The sequence below is a fragment of the Cervus elaphus genome, chromosome 5 (genome assembly GCF_910594005.1).
Source record: "Cervus elaphus chromosome 5, mCerEla1.1, whole genome shotgun sequence".
Classification (NCBI taxonomy): Eukaryota; Metazoa; Chordata; class Mammalia; order Artiodactyla; family Cervidae; genus Cervus; species Cervus elaphus.
In genome coordinates this window covers 7,226,195-7,240,701 of record NC_057819.1, presented here as the reverse complement: position 1 = coordinate 7,240,701, position 14,507 = coordinate 7,226,195, and the positions used below count along the sequence as shown (strand labels likewise).

General features: G+C 52.3%; 1 protein-coding gene across 6 annotated transcripts in view; it reads left to right on the top strand.

Moving 5' to 3' along the window:
• MYO18B (myosin XVIIIB) overlaps positions 1-14,507 on the top strand; it is a 221,852-nt gene that overhangs the window by 154,599 nt on the left and 52,746 nt on the right. For all 6 annotated transcript variants that reach the window (XM_043901502.1, XM_043901506.1, XM_043901501.1 and 3 more), the window contains exons 35-39: positions 219-332; positions 1,429-1,545; positions 2,498-2,581; positions 4,417-4,554; positions 6,845-7,030. In XM_043901502.1, coding sequence (XP_043757437.1) covers positions 219-332; positions 1,429-1,545; positions 2,498-2,581; positions 4,417-4,554; positions 6,845-7,030 — 639 coding nt within the window. The remainder of the gene's footprint in view (positions 1-218; positions 333-1,428; positions 1,546-2,497; positions 2,582-4,416; positions 4,555-6,844; positions 7,031-14,507) is intronic.

Genomic DNA, 14,507 nt, shown 5'->3' with positions numbered 1-14,507 from the left:
AGGGCTTGTTCAGTGTTGAGTGGGCTTGGAACCTGGCCGCCTCTGCTGCAGACAGCTCTGCTGCCCCATCTGTGGGTTGATGAAGAGCTGTGAAGATGGGAGGGTCGCCTGCACTCGCCCTCCTGCGAGGGGCGGGGCCAGGCCGGCGGGGAGGGCCGGTCAAGGGGGCCAAGTCCTGAGACCTCTCCCCTCCCCTCTCCCGCTCCTGCCGGGTCCAGCTGGAGCAGAGTGAAGCCAAGTGTGAAGACGCCTTGAAGACGCAGAAGGCGCTGACGGCGGACCTGGAGAACATGCACAGCGAGCTGGAGAGCATGACCCGCAGCAAGAGCCTGGTACCTGTGCCTCCGGGGGCAGGGCCGCCGCGGCGCCGCGGGAGGGGCCGGGGCACGCCTTTACATACCGGAGGTCGGTGCGGCCCTCGCAGACCCACTGAGTGCTCGCCGCCGCTCTGCGAGCACAGGCAGCCTGCCCCGAGCTGAGCGTGAGCGAGGCGTCGGGGCGCGTCTGAGGGTCAGCCGTGTGAAGGGAGGCAAGGCGCCCTCTGGGGACCCAGGGTGCTCAGCCCCGGGGGACGCTTCCAGTCCGAGCCTGTCGTTCGCGCAGCACCGGGACCGGAAGTGGGAGCACAGCTCTCTGTTGCGAGCCCGCACCGTGCACCTGTGGCAGACCCACGGTGCGCTACCACCCCAGGAGGGCACGTGGCCACTGTGGCCGGGCTACTTCTTCAGGTCCAGTCTTCCAGGCGCAGCCTGTTTGGCCTCACTCCTGAAAGGGCCTCAGCCGTCTGGGAGCTCAGCGCTGAACAGGGACGAATGAACATACACCACAGGTCTATCATGCTGGTGAAGACGGGGCGTGCTCACTGTGTGCCGTCTCTGGGTGCACAGGGTCAGCTTGCTCATAAGGTTTAGGTGGAGCTAGAGGTTTATCAGCAAAAGCTTCTCTCTGGCCCTTTTGTCCCCGGTTTGGTTGGTGCTAGATCAAGGGAAACCTGCCCACAAACACTGACACACACACGTGTACAGGGATGGATGTGCACACTTGCATACAAAGTCACAGACGCACCTCCAAATAAAGGCCCTTGTAGGTAAAATATACATCTAAGTTTAGCCGTAATTATTGAGGTTACTCACGCGTATGCACCATGCACGCTTAAGCTATATATGAATAGATTTCTGGGTGGGCTTACATAGCTATTCACACACACGTGCTGCATTAATCCAGCCAGCCGCATGCCTGCCTAGAGTGCACACACGCACGACATACCCACAGGGGGCGTTGACACAGCTGTGGCCTCCCTTTCAGGTAGATGTTCACTCACCTGACACACCCATGGGCAAGCCTCCCTGCTGTTCATCACCCCCCCCCAACCCCGCAGACCCTCTCCCGCCCCCTCCCACCTCACCTGTGCTCGTCCTGCTCCGGCAGGTGGACGAGCAGCTGTACCGGCTGCAGTTTGAGCGGGCAGACCTCCTGAAGCGCATCGATGAGGACCAGGACGATCTGAACGACCTCATGCAGAAGCACAAGGACCTCATTGCGCAGGTAGCGGCCTCGGGCAGAAGAAGGTTGGCGGCCTTGGGCGGGTGGGCGCGGACTCAGTCGGGCCACTCTCTGGTCTCAGGACCTTGGAGGATAAACCACAAAAGTAAACAGGAATCATGATTCACACTTACTTTTGTTCAAGGTGGACATTTATTTGTTTAGTTACAAAAGCAGTAAATTAGTACGCCCATTATAAATACTGTAAAAGAATAAATGCCTGTGGAAAATAGAAAGCAAGGAGCCCTCCTCCCCTCTGGGATCCTCTCTGGAGATAGTCACATTCAGCCATTTGGCTCAACTCTTTCTTAAGGCCCTGTACTCCCCATTGCCTCATTTAGTCTTCAGACAGACCCTGGGTAGAGGGTCTCAGCAGAGACCACCAGCCAGTTTTACAGATGGGGACACTGAAGTGCAGAGAGGTTCTGCTGCTTGCTATGACTGGAATCCACGTCTGGAACCCCAGTTGCTGCTGCTGCTGCTAAGTTGCTTCAGTTGTGTCTGACTCTGTGCGACCCCATAGACTCTGCCCACCAGGCTCTGCCGTCCCCATAGACTCTGTGCGACCCCATAGACGGCAGCCCACCAGGCTCTGCCGTCCCTGGGATTCTCCAGGCAAGAACACTGGAGTGGGTTGCCATTTCCTTCCCCAATGCATGAAAGTGAACCTGACCTCAAATAGTACTCTTCCCACCAAATTCTGGCCCTAGTGCCGCAGCCATCTCATTCCATCTGGGCTCTCAAGGGCATATGATAAGGTGCTGGACAGTTGACCGAAGCTATGGGCTATGGCATGGGAGTGAACCGCTCTCACTGAGATACTGGGGGATGTGAGAGGCCCTTTAGAACTAGCTGTTGTCATAGACACTCTGTGATGTGCACCATCTGTGGGTGGGGGAACAAGGGACTTCCAGCAGAGCCTGTGGTCTCAAGGTGACACTTTTCATCTCGCCAGTCTGCTGCTGACATTGGGCAGATCCAGGAACTGCAGCTGCAGCTGGAGGAAGCCAAGAAGGAGAAGAACAAGCTTCAAGAACAAGTATGTGCTCCCAGCTGCCATGTTGTGGGGGAGGACCACGGAAACTGTTATTCATTCACTCAGTTGTTCACTCAACTTCAGTCACATGGCAGATGAATTGAGGACAACCCCAGCAGACACACACACACACACACCACTGCCCATGCTTGTTCACACCCATACACACACACACACTACTGCCCATGCTTTTCACATCCATAGACACACACAGACACACCATTGCTCATGCTTGTTCACACCCACAGACACACACACACTGCTGCCCATGCTTGTTCACACCCATAGACACACAGACATACTACTGCCCATGCTTGTTCACACCCACAGACACACACAGACACACATACTACTGCCCATGCTTGTTCACATCCATAGACACACACACACACCATTGCTCATGCTTGTTCACACCCACAGACACACACACACTGCTGCCCATGCTTGTTCACACCCATAGACACACAGACATACTACTGCCCATGCTTGTTCACACCCACAGACACACACAGACACACATACTACTGCCCATGCTTGTTCACATCCATAGACACACACACACACCATTGCTCATGCTTGTTCACACCCACACACACACACTGCTGCCCATGCTTTTCACATCCATAGATACACACACACCACTGCCCATGCTTGTTCACATCCATAGACACACACACACACCATTGCTCATGCTTGTTCACACCCACACACACACACCACTGCCCATGCTTGTTCACATCCATAGACACACACACACACCATTGCTCATGCTTGTTCACACCCACACACACACACTGCTGCCCATGCTTTTCACATCCATAGATACACACACACCACTGCCCATGCTTGTTCACATCCACAGACACACACACACACACCATTGCTCATGCTTGTTCACACCCACAGACACACACACACTGCTGCCCATGCTTTTCACATCCATAGACACACACACACACTACTGCCCATGCTTGTTCACACCCACAGACACACACACACAGACACACTACTGCCCATGCTTGTTCACACCCACAGACACACACACACTACTGCCCATGCTTGTTCACACCCATAGATGCCCCACACAGTGAGGCCCATCAGACATTCAGAGCAGGATTTCTCCCCCTGAGAAGGGGCTCCAAGGAACAGGGCTGGTCAGTGCAAGACAGGATCACCATCCTCTGTGAAACTTCCATTGAAGTCATGATTTCTCCTAAGTTTCCTAAATTCCCCATTACCTAGTGAGTTGTTACCATCCATGAAATTCTAAAAGCTCTCCTAGAACCCACGCATGTGCCCACTTAGAGCAGCTATCAGAGTGACCTGGTCTCCAGCAGTACCTGTGGGCACAGAATGACCACAAACAGAACAAAATAATAGCAGGAGTGGCCATTTGCTGGTGCTTATTATGTACCAGACATTAATCTTCTTCCGTCTTCACACATGAGACTGAGTAAACAAGGCTCAAGGAAGCACACTGACCTTCCCAGACTCATCCAGCTAGACAGTGGGGAGCCAGGTTTGGAACTCCAGGAGAGGTGCTTGGCTCCCAAACCTACTCTCAGTAGTGTCCTTGATGTGAAAGCTTTGCTGCCCTCAGACCCCAGGGCAAGAGCAGGAGGTAAGAGAGGCACTGGCTGAAGGCCTGAGTGAAAGCTGAAGGCACAGGAAGGGGTGGGGTCCGGGGCGGGTCCTCAGCCTGGATCTGGCAGTTCCCGCGTGCGCACCTGAGCTGAGAAGGAGCGGTGCGGATGGGCCTAGGGCTGGGGCTGGCCGGGGCCCCTGACCCAGGACCCAGGCCGCCACGTGGTCAGTGGTTGTCTTGGGTGCGTCCCCAGCTGCAGGTGGCCCAGATGCGCATTGAGTACCTGGAGCAGTCCACTGTGGACCGGGCCATCGTCAGCAGGCAGGAGGCAGTCATCTGTGACCTGGAGAACAAGACAGAGTTCCAAAAAGTGCAGATCAAGAGATTTGAGGTACCAGTTGGCATGTAAATGTTGCTCAGACCTAGAGCTGTGCAGGCTTTCGTGTCGGCTCCATCCTTCCCCCCACCCTCCGTTTGTCCTCTCGTATGCCTTTGTCTGGATCTGTATCACTCATCCACCTCCCATCCGAGTTCCCTCCCTCCCTCCTTCCTTCCTTCAGTCTCCCTGTCCCACCAGCTACTCATCCACTCAGCCTGTCCACCTCTTCCATCCCCTTCCCCATATCCATACACCAGCGTTGGTCCATCCATCTTGCCCCTTCCATTTGTTCTTCTTCCTTTTTCTTTTTTCTTTGCTTCCTCTGTGCTTTTCCCCCCTTTAGACCTTGATCCCTCTGTCCATCTTTTTATTCATTGATCTACTTCTGCCCATCTTCACCCCCTGGCTCATCCACACAGGAACAGGACACTTCTTCTGTAGCTAGTGTTAGGCTTTGTTTCAGGAACATGAAAGACAGATGCTGCTTCCCAGAAGCACAGCGCTTTGTAGGAGATACATACTTTGTGGGTGAGATACGTACATAAACACCCATAGTAAGGAGAGAGGTCTGTGAGGTTTGGAGAATGGAGGTCTTTTCAAGCCAGGGAATCAGGGACGTTTCCAGGACTTGGATGGGCAGCGGTGGGGTTCAGTGACTGTCCTCACTGTTAGCTCTGTACACCAACGGCATGGGACATTTACAGAGGCCATCACCACTGCCAGAACCTTCCATATCAGCTGCTCCACTTGTTCATCACAGCCCCTGGGGCAGGTAGGAGAGAAAGAGAAGATGGCCCCAGAAAGGTCGAGTCATTCAAGATAAAGCAGGTAGCATCAGGGACAAGAGAAGATTGACTCCTGACCTTTGCTCCGTTCTGCTCTCAGGTTCTCATCTCCCTGTGGCCAGCTGGCTCACCCACAGGGTGACCGTGTGTTTGGCCAATGGAAGGCTACTCTTCTCACTCTGAAACATTTTCTCCCAACCCTCTGTTGGGCATCTCATCTCTAGGAAAGCTGCTCTGGATGAAGACCAGAGAAAAACTTTCTGCCTTGACCCTCCATCGTTCTTGGAATTGCTCACGGTATCCCTCAGGGCATAATTGTCTCTGCAGATCTCCATGGAATTTTGATCTATGATATTTTAAATGACTAAATATGTAATATTGAGCTGCATCATATATAATTTTTTGCTTGATTCTAGCAGCAGCAGAGAAAAAACCATGGTAGAATAACTTGAACGGCAGATTCTGTCTCCAGATTCACCTTTCCTCTGACATCACTGTTGGAATTTAGCAGAGCCCCAGGTCCTGGAGATGGGATACCTTGGGGACACAGTTTGGGCATTCTTCTTATGACCCTCCTGTTGCCCTTTGAAACTGTTGCTAAACTCCAATTGAATGGGAAAAGAGGAAACGAGTTGTGAAGCTTTTCTTTCAGACCATCATTCAGTCTCTGATCTGGAAAGGGGCTCAGAATCCTTAGCAGGGACCTAAAATCTTCATGCGGGCTCCATTTTATGTCAACACTCGAGTATTTGCCCATCAGAATCGACTGGTTCCAGACTTGTTGGCCATGAATTATGCAGCCCCCGCCATTGGGTTAAGGTCTTCAGTGATGCCCACAGCTCTTTTCTCTCTCCTCATAGTTTCATTGTGTCCTTCTGGCTTTTCCACACACACACACAAAGAAAAATGCCATAAAGTATGAGAGCTGAGGCTCATGGGAGATGACTTGCTCAAACTCCCTTGTTTTACAAATCGGGAAACAGTAACCCACCTTGGGGAAGGGGTTTGGACCCACCTCTCCCTCTCCTCCCTGCCTGATGTCTTCTCCATGGCACCATTCCACCTTCCAAACCTTGAGCTGAATGAAGGCTGCTATAAATATTAATTCCCAGCCCTTACCCAGCACATAGGATGTACTGGGTACTGAGCCAAGCCTTCTGTATAACTTAATGTTTTCAACTCTCACAGCATCCCTGAGACATAGGTACAGGCATCTCTGCCTCTCCGAAAGGTTAATTACCTGCCCAAGGTCACATAGCTGGGAAGATAGGTAGAGGTAGGATTTGAACCCAGAACGTGAATTCAGCGTCAATCACTGTGTACGCTGCCTTCCAGAGTAACAGCTCTCATTTTCTACGTTTCCTTAATTTTTGTACCAGAAATCAGGGTTATTACCGTAGTTACTTCATTAAAACGCACAGAGACTCAGCAGAGGGTTTCTGTTCCTGGAGCCCCCCAGTGTCGGGCCCCAGACCTCTAACTCCAGGCTGGGCGTGTGCTCTCTGCTCGGGCTGCAGGTGCTGGTGATCCGGCTTCGGGACAGCCTGATCAAGATGGGCGAGGAGCTCTCGCAGGCCGCCGCGGCCGAGTCCCAGCAGCGGGAGAACAGCCAGTACTACCAGCGGCGCCTGGAGGAGCTTAAGGCAGACATGGAAGAGCTGGTGCAGCGGGAGGCCGAGGCCAGCCGGCGGTGCATGGAGCTGGTGAGTGCCGTCCTGGGACCGGGGTTCAGGAGGGCAGCCCTCCTCCTTTCTGAGTAAAGCCCTCGGCGCAGGCCTCTGGGGTCTTGGTGCAACCCGGAAGCAGGGAAGAAACTGGAAGGGGATGGGCTGCGGGCCGACCCTGCCATTGGCCCCAAACTCCGGGGGCGTGTCCAAAGTGAGCCAATGCCGTTCCCTCCTGCAGGACGGCGTCCAGCCGCCTTCGTGTCTCAGGCTCCGAACTTTCTCTTCCTGCCTCACACTTTCTCCTCCAGAGGCAGGGCCGCCTTGTGCAAAGAGGAAAGAATCAGCATTTATTATATTTCTCTCTTGCATAGTCCTAAGACCCATAATACCGTGTAATCGTCATGTAGTCGTTATAACCATGCGAAGTCAGAATTATTATCCCCCTTTACAGATGAGGAAACTGAGGCTTGACAGAGCAGACTTGTCCTGGTCGTACCTAGTAAGCATGAGAGCTCTTTCTGGGCTGTTAACAACCACCGCAAAGATAAAAGACAAAAGCAATTGTGCTAAGCCCACCACTTATTAAGCACTGGCCAGGTGCCGGGTTCTGAGTTAATCCTTTCTCATTTAAATCTCCATGTCAGTCCTGTGAGGTAGGTACTGATCTTATTGCCATTTCCGGATGGAAAAACCGAGGCCCAGGGACACACACGTGTCAAACTGAGGCCCAGAGTAGTACATTCACTTGCTGAAGGCCACACACAAGTAAGACATTAAATTCAGTTCTGCGCAACTGTGTAGTCTCTACTTTTATTCACTGAGCCATGCTTGTTCCCTGCTGTGGCTCAGGGTACATTTTAAATTGCATTTCCTTCCCAATGGGGAGGTTTCTCCATAGTCGATTATATTTTCATGAGGACAGTTTCCTGCAGGGATCACAGAGCACCTGAGACAGCCTGCTCCTCCTTTCCCCCAGGAGCCCAGCTGTCTCCCAGCCTCCAGGTTTCCACTTGCATGGCCTGGAGGCACCCAGCACCCCCTTGGCCTGCCACCACACACCTCTGAGACAACCCGGATAGCGCTGTGGTTCGGCCCAGAGGGCTCTAAATCACCATCGTTATCTCCTTCCTGCCCGGTCCGCTCTGGGTCTGTGACAGGTCTCACCACCTTGTCCTCCGGCAGCAAGTATACTTCTCGGGCCACTGCCTCCCGCGGCCGGTGTCACTCCCATCAGCTCTGCCCTTGACAGGCCGGCAGCCCGCCTGTCATGTGGGGGAGGCGAGGCTCTGCGCAGAGACCCGGGTTCCCAGACAGAATCCGAGCCCTGTGACTGGCAGCTCCTCTACTCCACCTCGCCCCCGGTGGCCCCAGGAGACGGCGAGCCTCTTTCTTCCACCTGACAGGCTAACTTACTTGTTAACCAGCCCTGCTTCTCCTGCAGCCCAGCTCCCCTCCTGCCAGCTCTGGCTGGTCTCAGACAATACCCCAGCCTTTCTCCTCTGATGTCTTCTTTAACTAGCCACACACCCAAGCTTTACAGTCCCATCAGGTGGTGGTTTCCTCCTCTCCCCTCTGCTCTTTTTCTTCTTCCCTCTCTGTCCTCTCCTCTCCTTTCCTCTTTCTTAACTTCCCTCTGCGCATCCCCATTCCCAGGGACATGACACCCCCATTTCCATGGACATCGTATACTTAAGATCTATAAAGGCCCTGAAAGACGGCAAAGGTTATAGTGCAACCCCCATATACAGATCAAAACTCTAAAGCACAAAGCTTGCATGTTTGCTGAAGTTAGACCCGCATCTTTCTCAGTTTTCTCATTGCAAGATTCTGGATAAGCTTACCAAGACTGAACTATCCTTTTTATTTTGTTGTCTTTGGGGTTGGGTGGTGTATTAGTTTTCTAGGGCTGCCTTGGAAATTTACTCCAAACTGGGTGGTTGGTTTATCTATTTTTTTAAATATTTATTTGACTGCACTGCATCTTAATTGCAGCTCCCAGGATCTTTGATCTTTGTTGTGGCATGCGGGGTCTAGTTCCCTGACCAGGGATTGAACCTGGGCCCCCTGCATAGGGAATGTAGACTCTTAGCCACTGGACCACCAGGGAAGTCCTAACTGGGTGCTTTAAAATGAGAGCAATTTATTCTCTCACAGTTCTGAAGGCCAAAGTCTGAAATCAAAATATTGGCAGGTCTATGCTCCCTTTGATGGTTCCAGGGTAGAATTCTTGTTTGCCCTTCCAAATTCTGGTGGTTCTAGGTGGTTCTTGGCGTATGGCTGGGTCACTCCAGCCTCCGCCTCTGTCTTTACATGGTCCTCCTCCTGTGCATGTGTGTCTCAGATGCCCTTCGACCTTTTCCTCTAAGGCCACCTGTAACTGGATTTCGGGCCCACTCTAAATCCAATCTGATTTCATCTCAGGTTTTTACCATAGTTACATCCATAAACACCCTTTTTCCGCATAAGACCATGTTGACAGGCCCTGGGAGGACGTAACTCTCAGGGGGCGCCCCTTCTAGCCCCTCTGGAAGGAGGGCGCATCGCGGCCCAGCCGGCTGTTGTGCCGTGATTCTGTGGGGGCAGGGCACGCAGGGGCAGGGGCAGGCCTGTCCTAACAGGGGAGGTCCCCAGCTCACCAGCCCACCTGCCTTCCTGCAGGCACCTTGCCTTTGAGCCCCAGGGTAGATATTTCCACTGGGGGAGGAGACGATGCCATATTTCCTCATGTCCTCATTTATCCGTTTACTCAACACCAAGTCTGGGCACGGCATGCAGATGGCATTGGAGGGGAGGGACAGGGAATCACACGGTCCCTGCTTTTTGTAGAAGCTCACAGTGTGGGCAGAGCACTGCTGGTGGGAGAGTTGGGTGAGGGGAGTTCTCAGAGGAGCCCTGTGGCCAAGGCCCCTCCCTCGGCATGGCATGGCGTGGCGTCCTGGCACTCCGCTAGGCGTCCAGGAGATGGCTTCTCACCTTTCAGGCTCATGGCTGTGCCACCAGCTTGCATTCTTCCCTTCCACCTCTGTAAGACAAGGGACGGCTGCTCTGTGTCGTGTGCTCTCGATAAGACTTCATCTGCGAGGCAGTCAGGGTTCCGGTCCTTTCATTCTTTGAATTGATATGTGTCCCTAGTCTTTACTGCAGGCCAAACGCAGGGCTGGATGTTGGGGACCAGCAGGGAACAAGACGGACCCTCACCCCCGAGGAGTGTATACCGCAGGGAGAAACATTGCCAAGGCCACTGCTTGTGTATTTTCTATGTTTCTATGTTTCTAGCTTTCTCTGAAAGCTTCTCCCAAGCTTTCATGGGAAAACAAAGGATCCATGTGCTGGGATCTGGAGGGTCTTAGAAGGCCAGGTGGCATCGTGCTCCCACTCACAAGTCACTTCTGTGAGTAACCACTGCCCTCTTCATCTTCTGTTTTTAAAGTTCAAATCTCCCTGGGAGGGATAATGAATTTTTGAACTCTCTGAGCCAAGCATTCATTCATTTGTCCCCTGAGTGAGCACTGACTGGGTCACTCTGGGCTTAGGCTCTTTGCAGATGTCGTCTTTGAAAAAAAAAAAAGTTTCTTTACGTGGTGGCTGCCGGATCTTTGTTACGACACATAGGATCTTTAGTTGAAGCAAGCACAGTCTTAGTTGCAGCAAGTGGGATCTAGTTCCCTGACCGGAGATCAGACTCTGACCCCCCTGCATTGCAGTCGCAGAGTCTTAGTCACTGCACTGCCAGGGAAGTCCCAGATGTCACCTTCTTTCATGCTTCCATCACCCCAGCAGGTGTGGACACGCAGTGCAACCCTAGGGCCGCAGGGTCTGGTGGCAGAGCTGGAGTCAGCTTCCCTGCATGTCCAGCTCAAAAGCTCTCACTGGGACAGCATGCTACCCTCCCAACCCACCCCTGCTGAGAGATGGTCTCTCTGCCGCAGGAGACCCCACAAAGGATCCCACACCTTGGACCGTGGCAAGAAGCGGGAAGGATGTTGATGGCTCTGCCCTCTGCATTCCTTCCCACCTGTCCCAGCCTGTCCCATTTGTCACTGCTGGTGTTAGTTTAAAGGGCCGTGAGTTGTTTCGTGTGAATGATTTACACCCCTGGCCGGCACACCGGCACGTCCAGATCAGGATCAATTACCCCGCCGATGGAATGTCTCTTCCCAGAAAAAAGAAAAATGAGGTTTTGCCATTAATTTTCGTAAATGTACTATTCCTGGCGGCTCCAGGAGCCATTATGCAGAAAAGAATATTCTGGCTCTAAATCATTCAAGTCCCTTTGTCATTGGGGCGGCGAGACAGCTCATCTGTGGATATATGTCCTGTTGTTTTTCCATAGTTAACAGAGCTCGGGCGAAACCACCTCAGCCCCAGGACAGTGTAGCCAAGGGAGGTCAAGGGCAACTGAAAGAACTGAGGGTGACTGGAAGGCCAGCCCTCTGCCGGCACCGGTTTTGAAGGCTGCGCCTGTCAGGTTTACCCTTCATTACTTGGGTCTGACTCTGTGGTCTTAACTTTCCCTTGAACCGCGTGCTCTTTCACAAGCTGGCCCCTCTGCTCACTCTTCACTCATCCCCCAGTGACCCAAGCTAGAAATCACAATGGCCCTTCTCTCTCCGGCGCTCACAGATTAATGGCCATGCCTGCTGATTTTATCCTATTGAGGTTTTCACATCCACCCACTCCTGTTCCAACCCTGTGTCCTCTGTCTTTATTTTAATCTGCAACCCCCCTGGACTAGGCCTGTACGGTTACCTTGTATCTTGGCTCCCCACTGTTCCTGTATGATTACTCCTCCCTGCAGATCCTTCTAGAAGGGGCACATCTTGACTGTGTTACTCTTCTGCTAAGAAATCTTCCATGGCTCTCCTCCACTGCCTTCAGAACAGAGCCCCAGCTTCTTCCTAGAGGCCGAACCTCTGTAGGTTGCTCCGCCTTTGGTTGTCGGCCTCTTAGCACCTCACATGATCTACTCGAGCATGAAGGCCCAGCGTTCTCGCCCCTCTGTCAGATGATTTCTTGACTCGTCACCTTAGTTCTCATGCGTCCCTCTGCCTGCCTCCACAGCCTTGCAGATTTAGATCAGGGCTCACTGTCAGGAAGCCCTCACGGTTATGCAACTCCTCTGTGTTCCCACATGGCCTTGCGTTCACCCCATTCACATAGGTTATTGTGATTGCCTGTGTTCTTGTCCTCCTAGACTGGGAGTCTCCGAGATGGGGGGTGGGTTTATTCGACCGTTGGTCTTCAGTTCGGGGTTAGGCACAGGATAGATCCTCAGAAATTGTTTTGCTGAGTGGTTTTCACAGCATTTTGAAATTTTACCTTGTAAGAGAACAGCTCAAAAATTAACTTAAAAGTTGGAACTTTCAGATCAACACACTTCGGTTTGCATCCTGCCTCATGGCTGTGCCATCTCCCTGATGTTCTGGGAGATGCAGACATAGATGGACCAGGGCCTGTGCCTCTGGAGATCTCAGGATCCAGAGGAGGAGATGCGTGTGTCTCTGAATATTTCTGATACAGGCTGGGGTGTGCAAGCAAAAAAGAGGAAGTGGTTTGGTAGAACTGGGAGACCAGGAGAAGTTTGCCTGGAGGATGTACCATCTGAATGTCTTCAGTGATGAATCAATGTAGGCTGGCAGCTTTGGGGTGCTATGTTCAGTTGCTCAGTCATGTCCAACATGTTGCGACCCCATGGACTATAGCCTGCCAGGCACCTCTGTCCATGGGGATTCTCCAGGCAAGAATACTGGAGTGGCTTGCCTTGCCCTCCTCCAGGGGATCCTCCCAATCCAGGGATTGAACCCAGGTCTCCCACATTGCAGGTGGATTCTTTACTGTCTCAGCCACCAGGGAAGCCCAGGTTTGGGGTAGCAGCTGTCTGATTGTGGTTGTCTTGTCTCCAAGCAGTTACATTTGACAAATGCCTGCTGTGTGGCCGGCAATGTCCAGGTCTCCACAAAGGCAGACATAAACCACCTGCCAGGATGTAAACACAAGCTCTTTGCTTCTTTCTTTCTTTCTTCTCTTCTTTATCCTTGCAACTCCCCCACTGACCACCAACTACAAAACATCCCTACCCCCACCCCCGCCTCCTGCCCCCTCCTGCTTCTCTTGCTGGACAAATTCTCAGTGGTCTGGCTGTGGACACGGAGTCTCTCTCTCTCTCTCATTTCCTCACACAATTGCTCTGGCTCATCTTGGGGAGGAGGATCTGTATTAGTTTCTCAGAGCTGCCATAACAGGTTACCAAAAACTGGTTGTCTTAAGACAGAGATGGGTCCTTGGACGGTCCCAGGGGCTGGAAATCTGAGAGCCAGGTGTCAGCAGGCCCACTCCCTCTGCAGGCTCTGGGGGAGATTCTTTCCTTCTTCCAGCTTCTGGGGGCTCCAGGCATTCCATCTCACTCCCCATCTTCACATGGTCTTCATCTCTTCCCCATCTCTGTGTCCTCTCTTCTCCTAAGGACACCAGGCCTCAGATTTAAAGCTCCCCTAATCTAGTATGACCTTGTCTTAACTACATTTGCAAAGACCCTATTTCCAAAAAGGTTATAGTCTCAGGTTCCAAGTGGATATGATTTTTGGAGAGGACATGTCAACTTACTACAGGGTGGTGGAAAGAGCCTTGGACTTGAAGTAGGAGCCCACGGGTGGCTAAGTGAACACTGCAGAACCTCAGTTTCCCCTTCTGTAAAATGGGAGCAAGATACAGCTGATCTCATTGGGTGGCTGAGATGGTGTATGTAGAAGTGCCCAGTGATAGCACACAGTAGGCACTTACTAGATGCTACTGTGGTTTCTTTCTTCTTTCTTTTCACTCCTGTGACGACTCTTTCTTTGTCCACTCAGACAACATCCTAAGTCCACCAGCTCCGTGTGCACATCCCGCCAGTGCCCACGATGGCTGGGGGCTATGTTGATGAGAGCTAGGGCTTTACAGCTTACTGAGTGCTGGGTGTTGGGGTAAGGACTTTACCTGAGATCTGTCCTTTAAGCTTCACCCTTGGAGGTCATTGTCCCTCTTTTACCAATAAAGAAACCAAGATCAGAGACCTGGAGCAATCACTCCAAAATCTACACTCCAGTCAGTTGACTGAGATAGAATCTGGACCCAGGTCTGCACTGGTTCAAACCCATTCTCTTCTTCGGAAAATTTAGACACGTGGTATTTACTCATTCAAGTACATTTTTTACAAGTGAGTCATAAAAATGAATATTGCCTCTGATTTTGTAATCTAGGGTCTCCCCGTCTTGGTGTTACTGACATTTTGAGTTGAATAAATGTCTGATATGTGGGCTGTCCTGTGCCTTGTTGGATATATAGCAGCATCCCTGGCCTCTGCCCAGCACATGCAAGTAGCCCCACCTCAGGTCATCACAAAAGTATCTCCAGACCTTGCCAGCTGTCCCCTGGGGAGCAGAGTCACCCTGTTAATAATCACTGCTCTGATCCCATCCTCTCAGTAACCCTAAGTAACACCCACAATACTGTCCACTTTGTGTGTGTGTGTGTG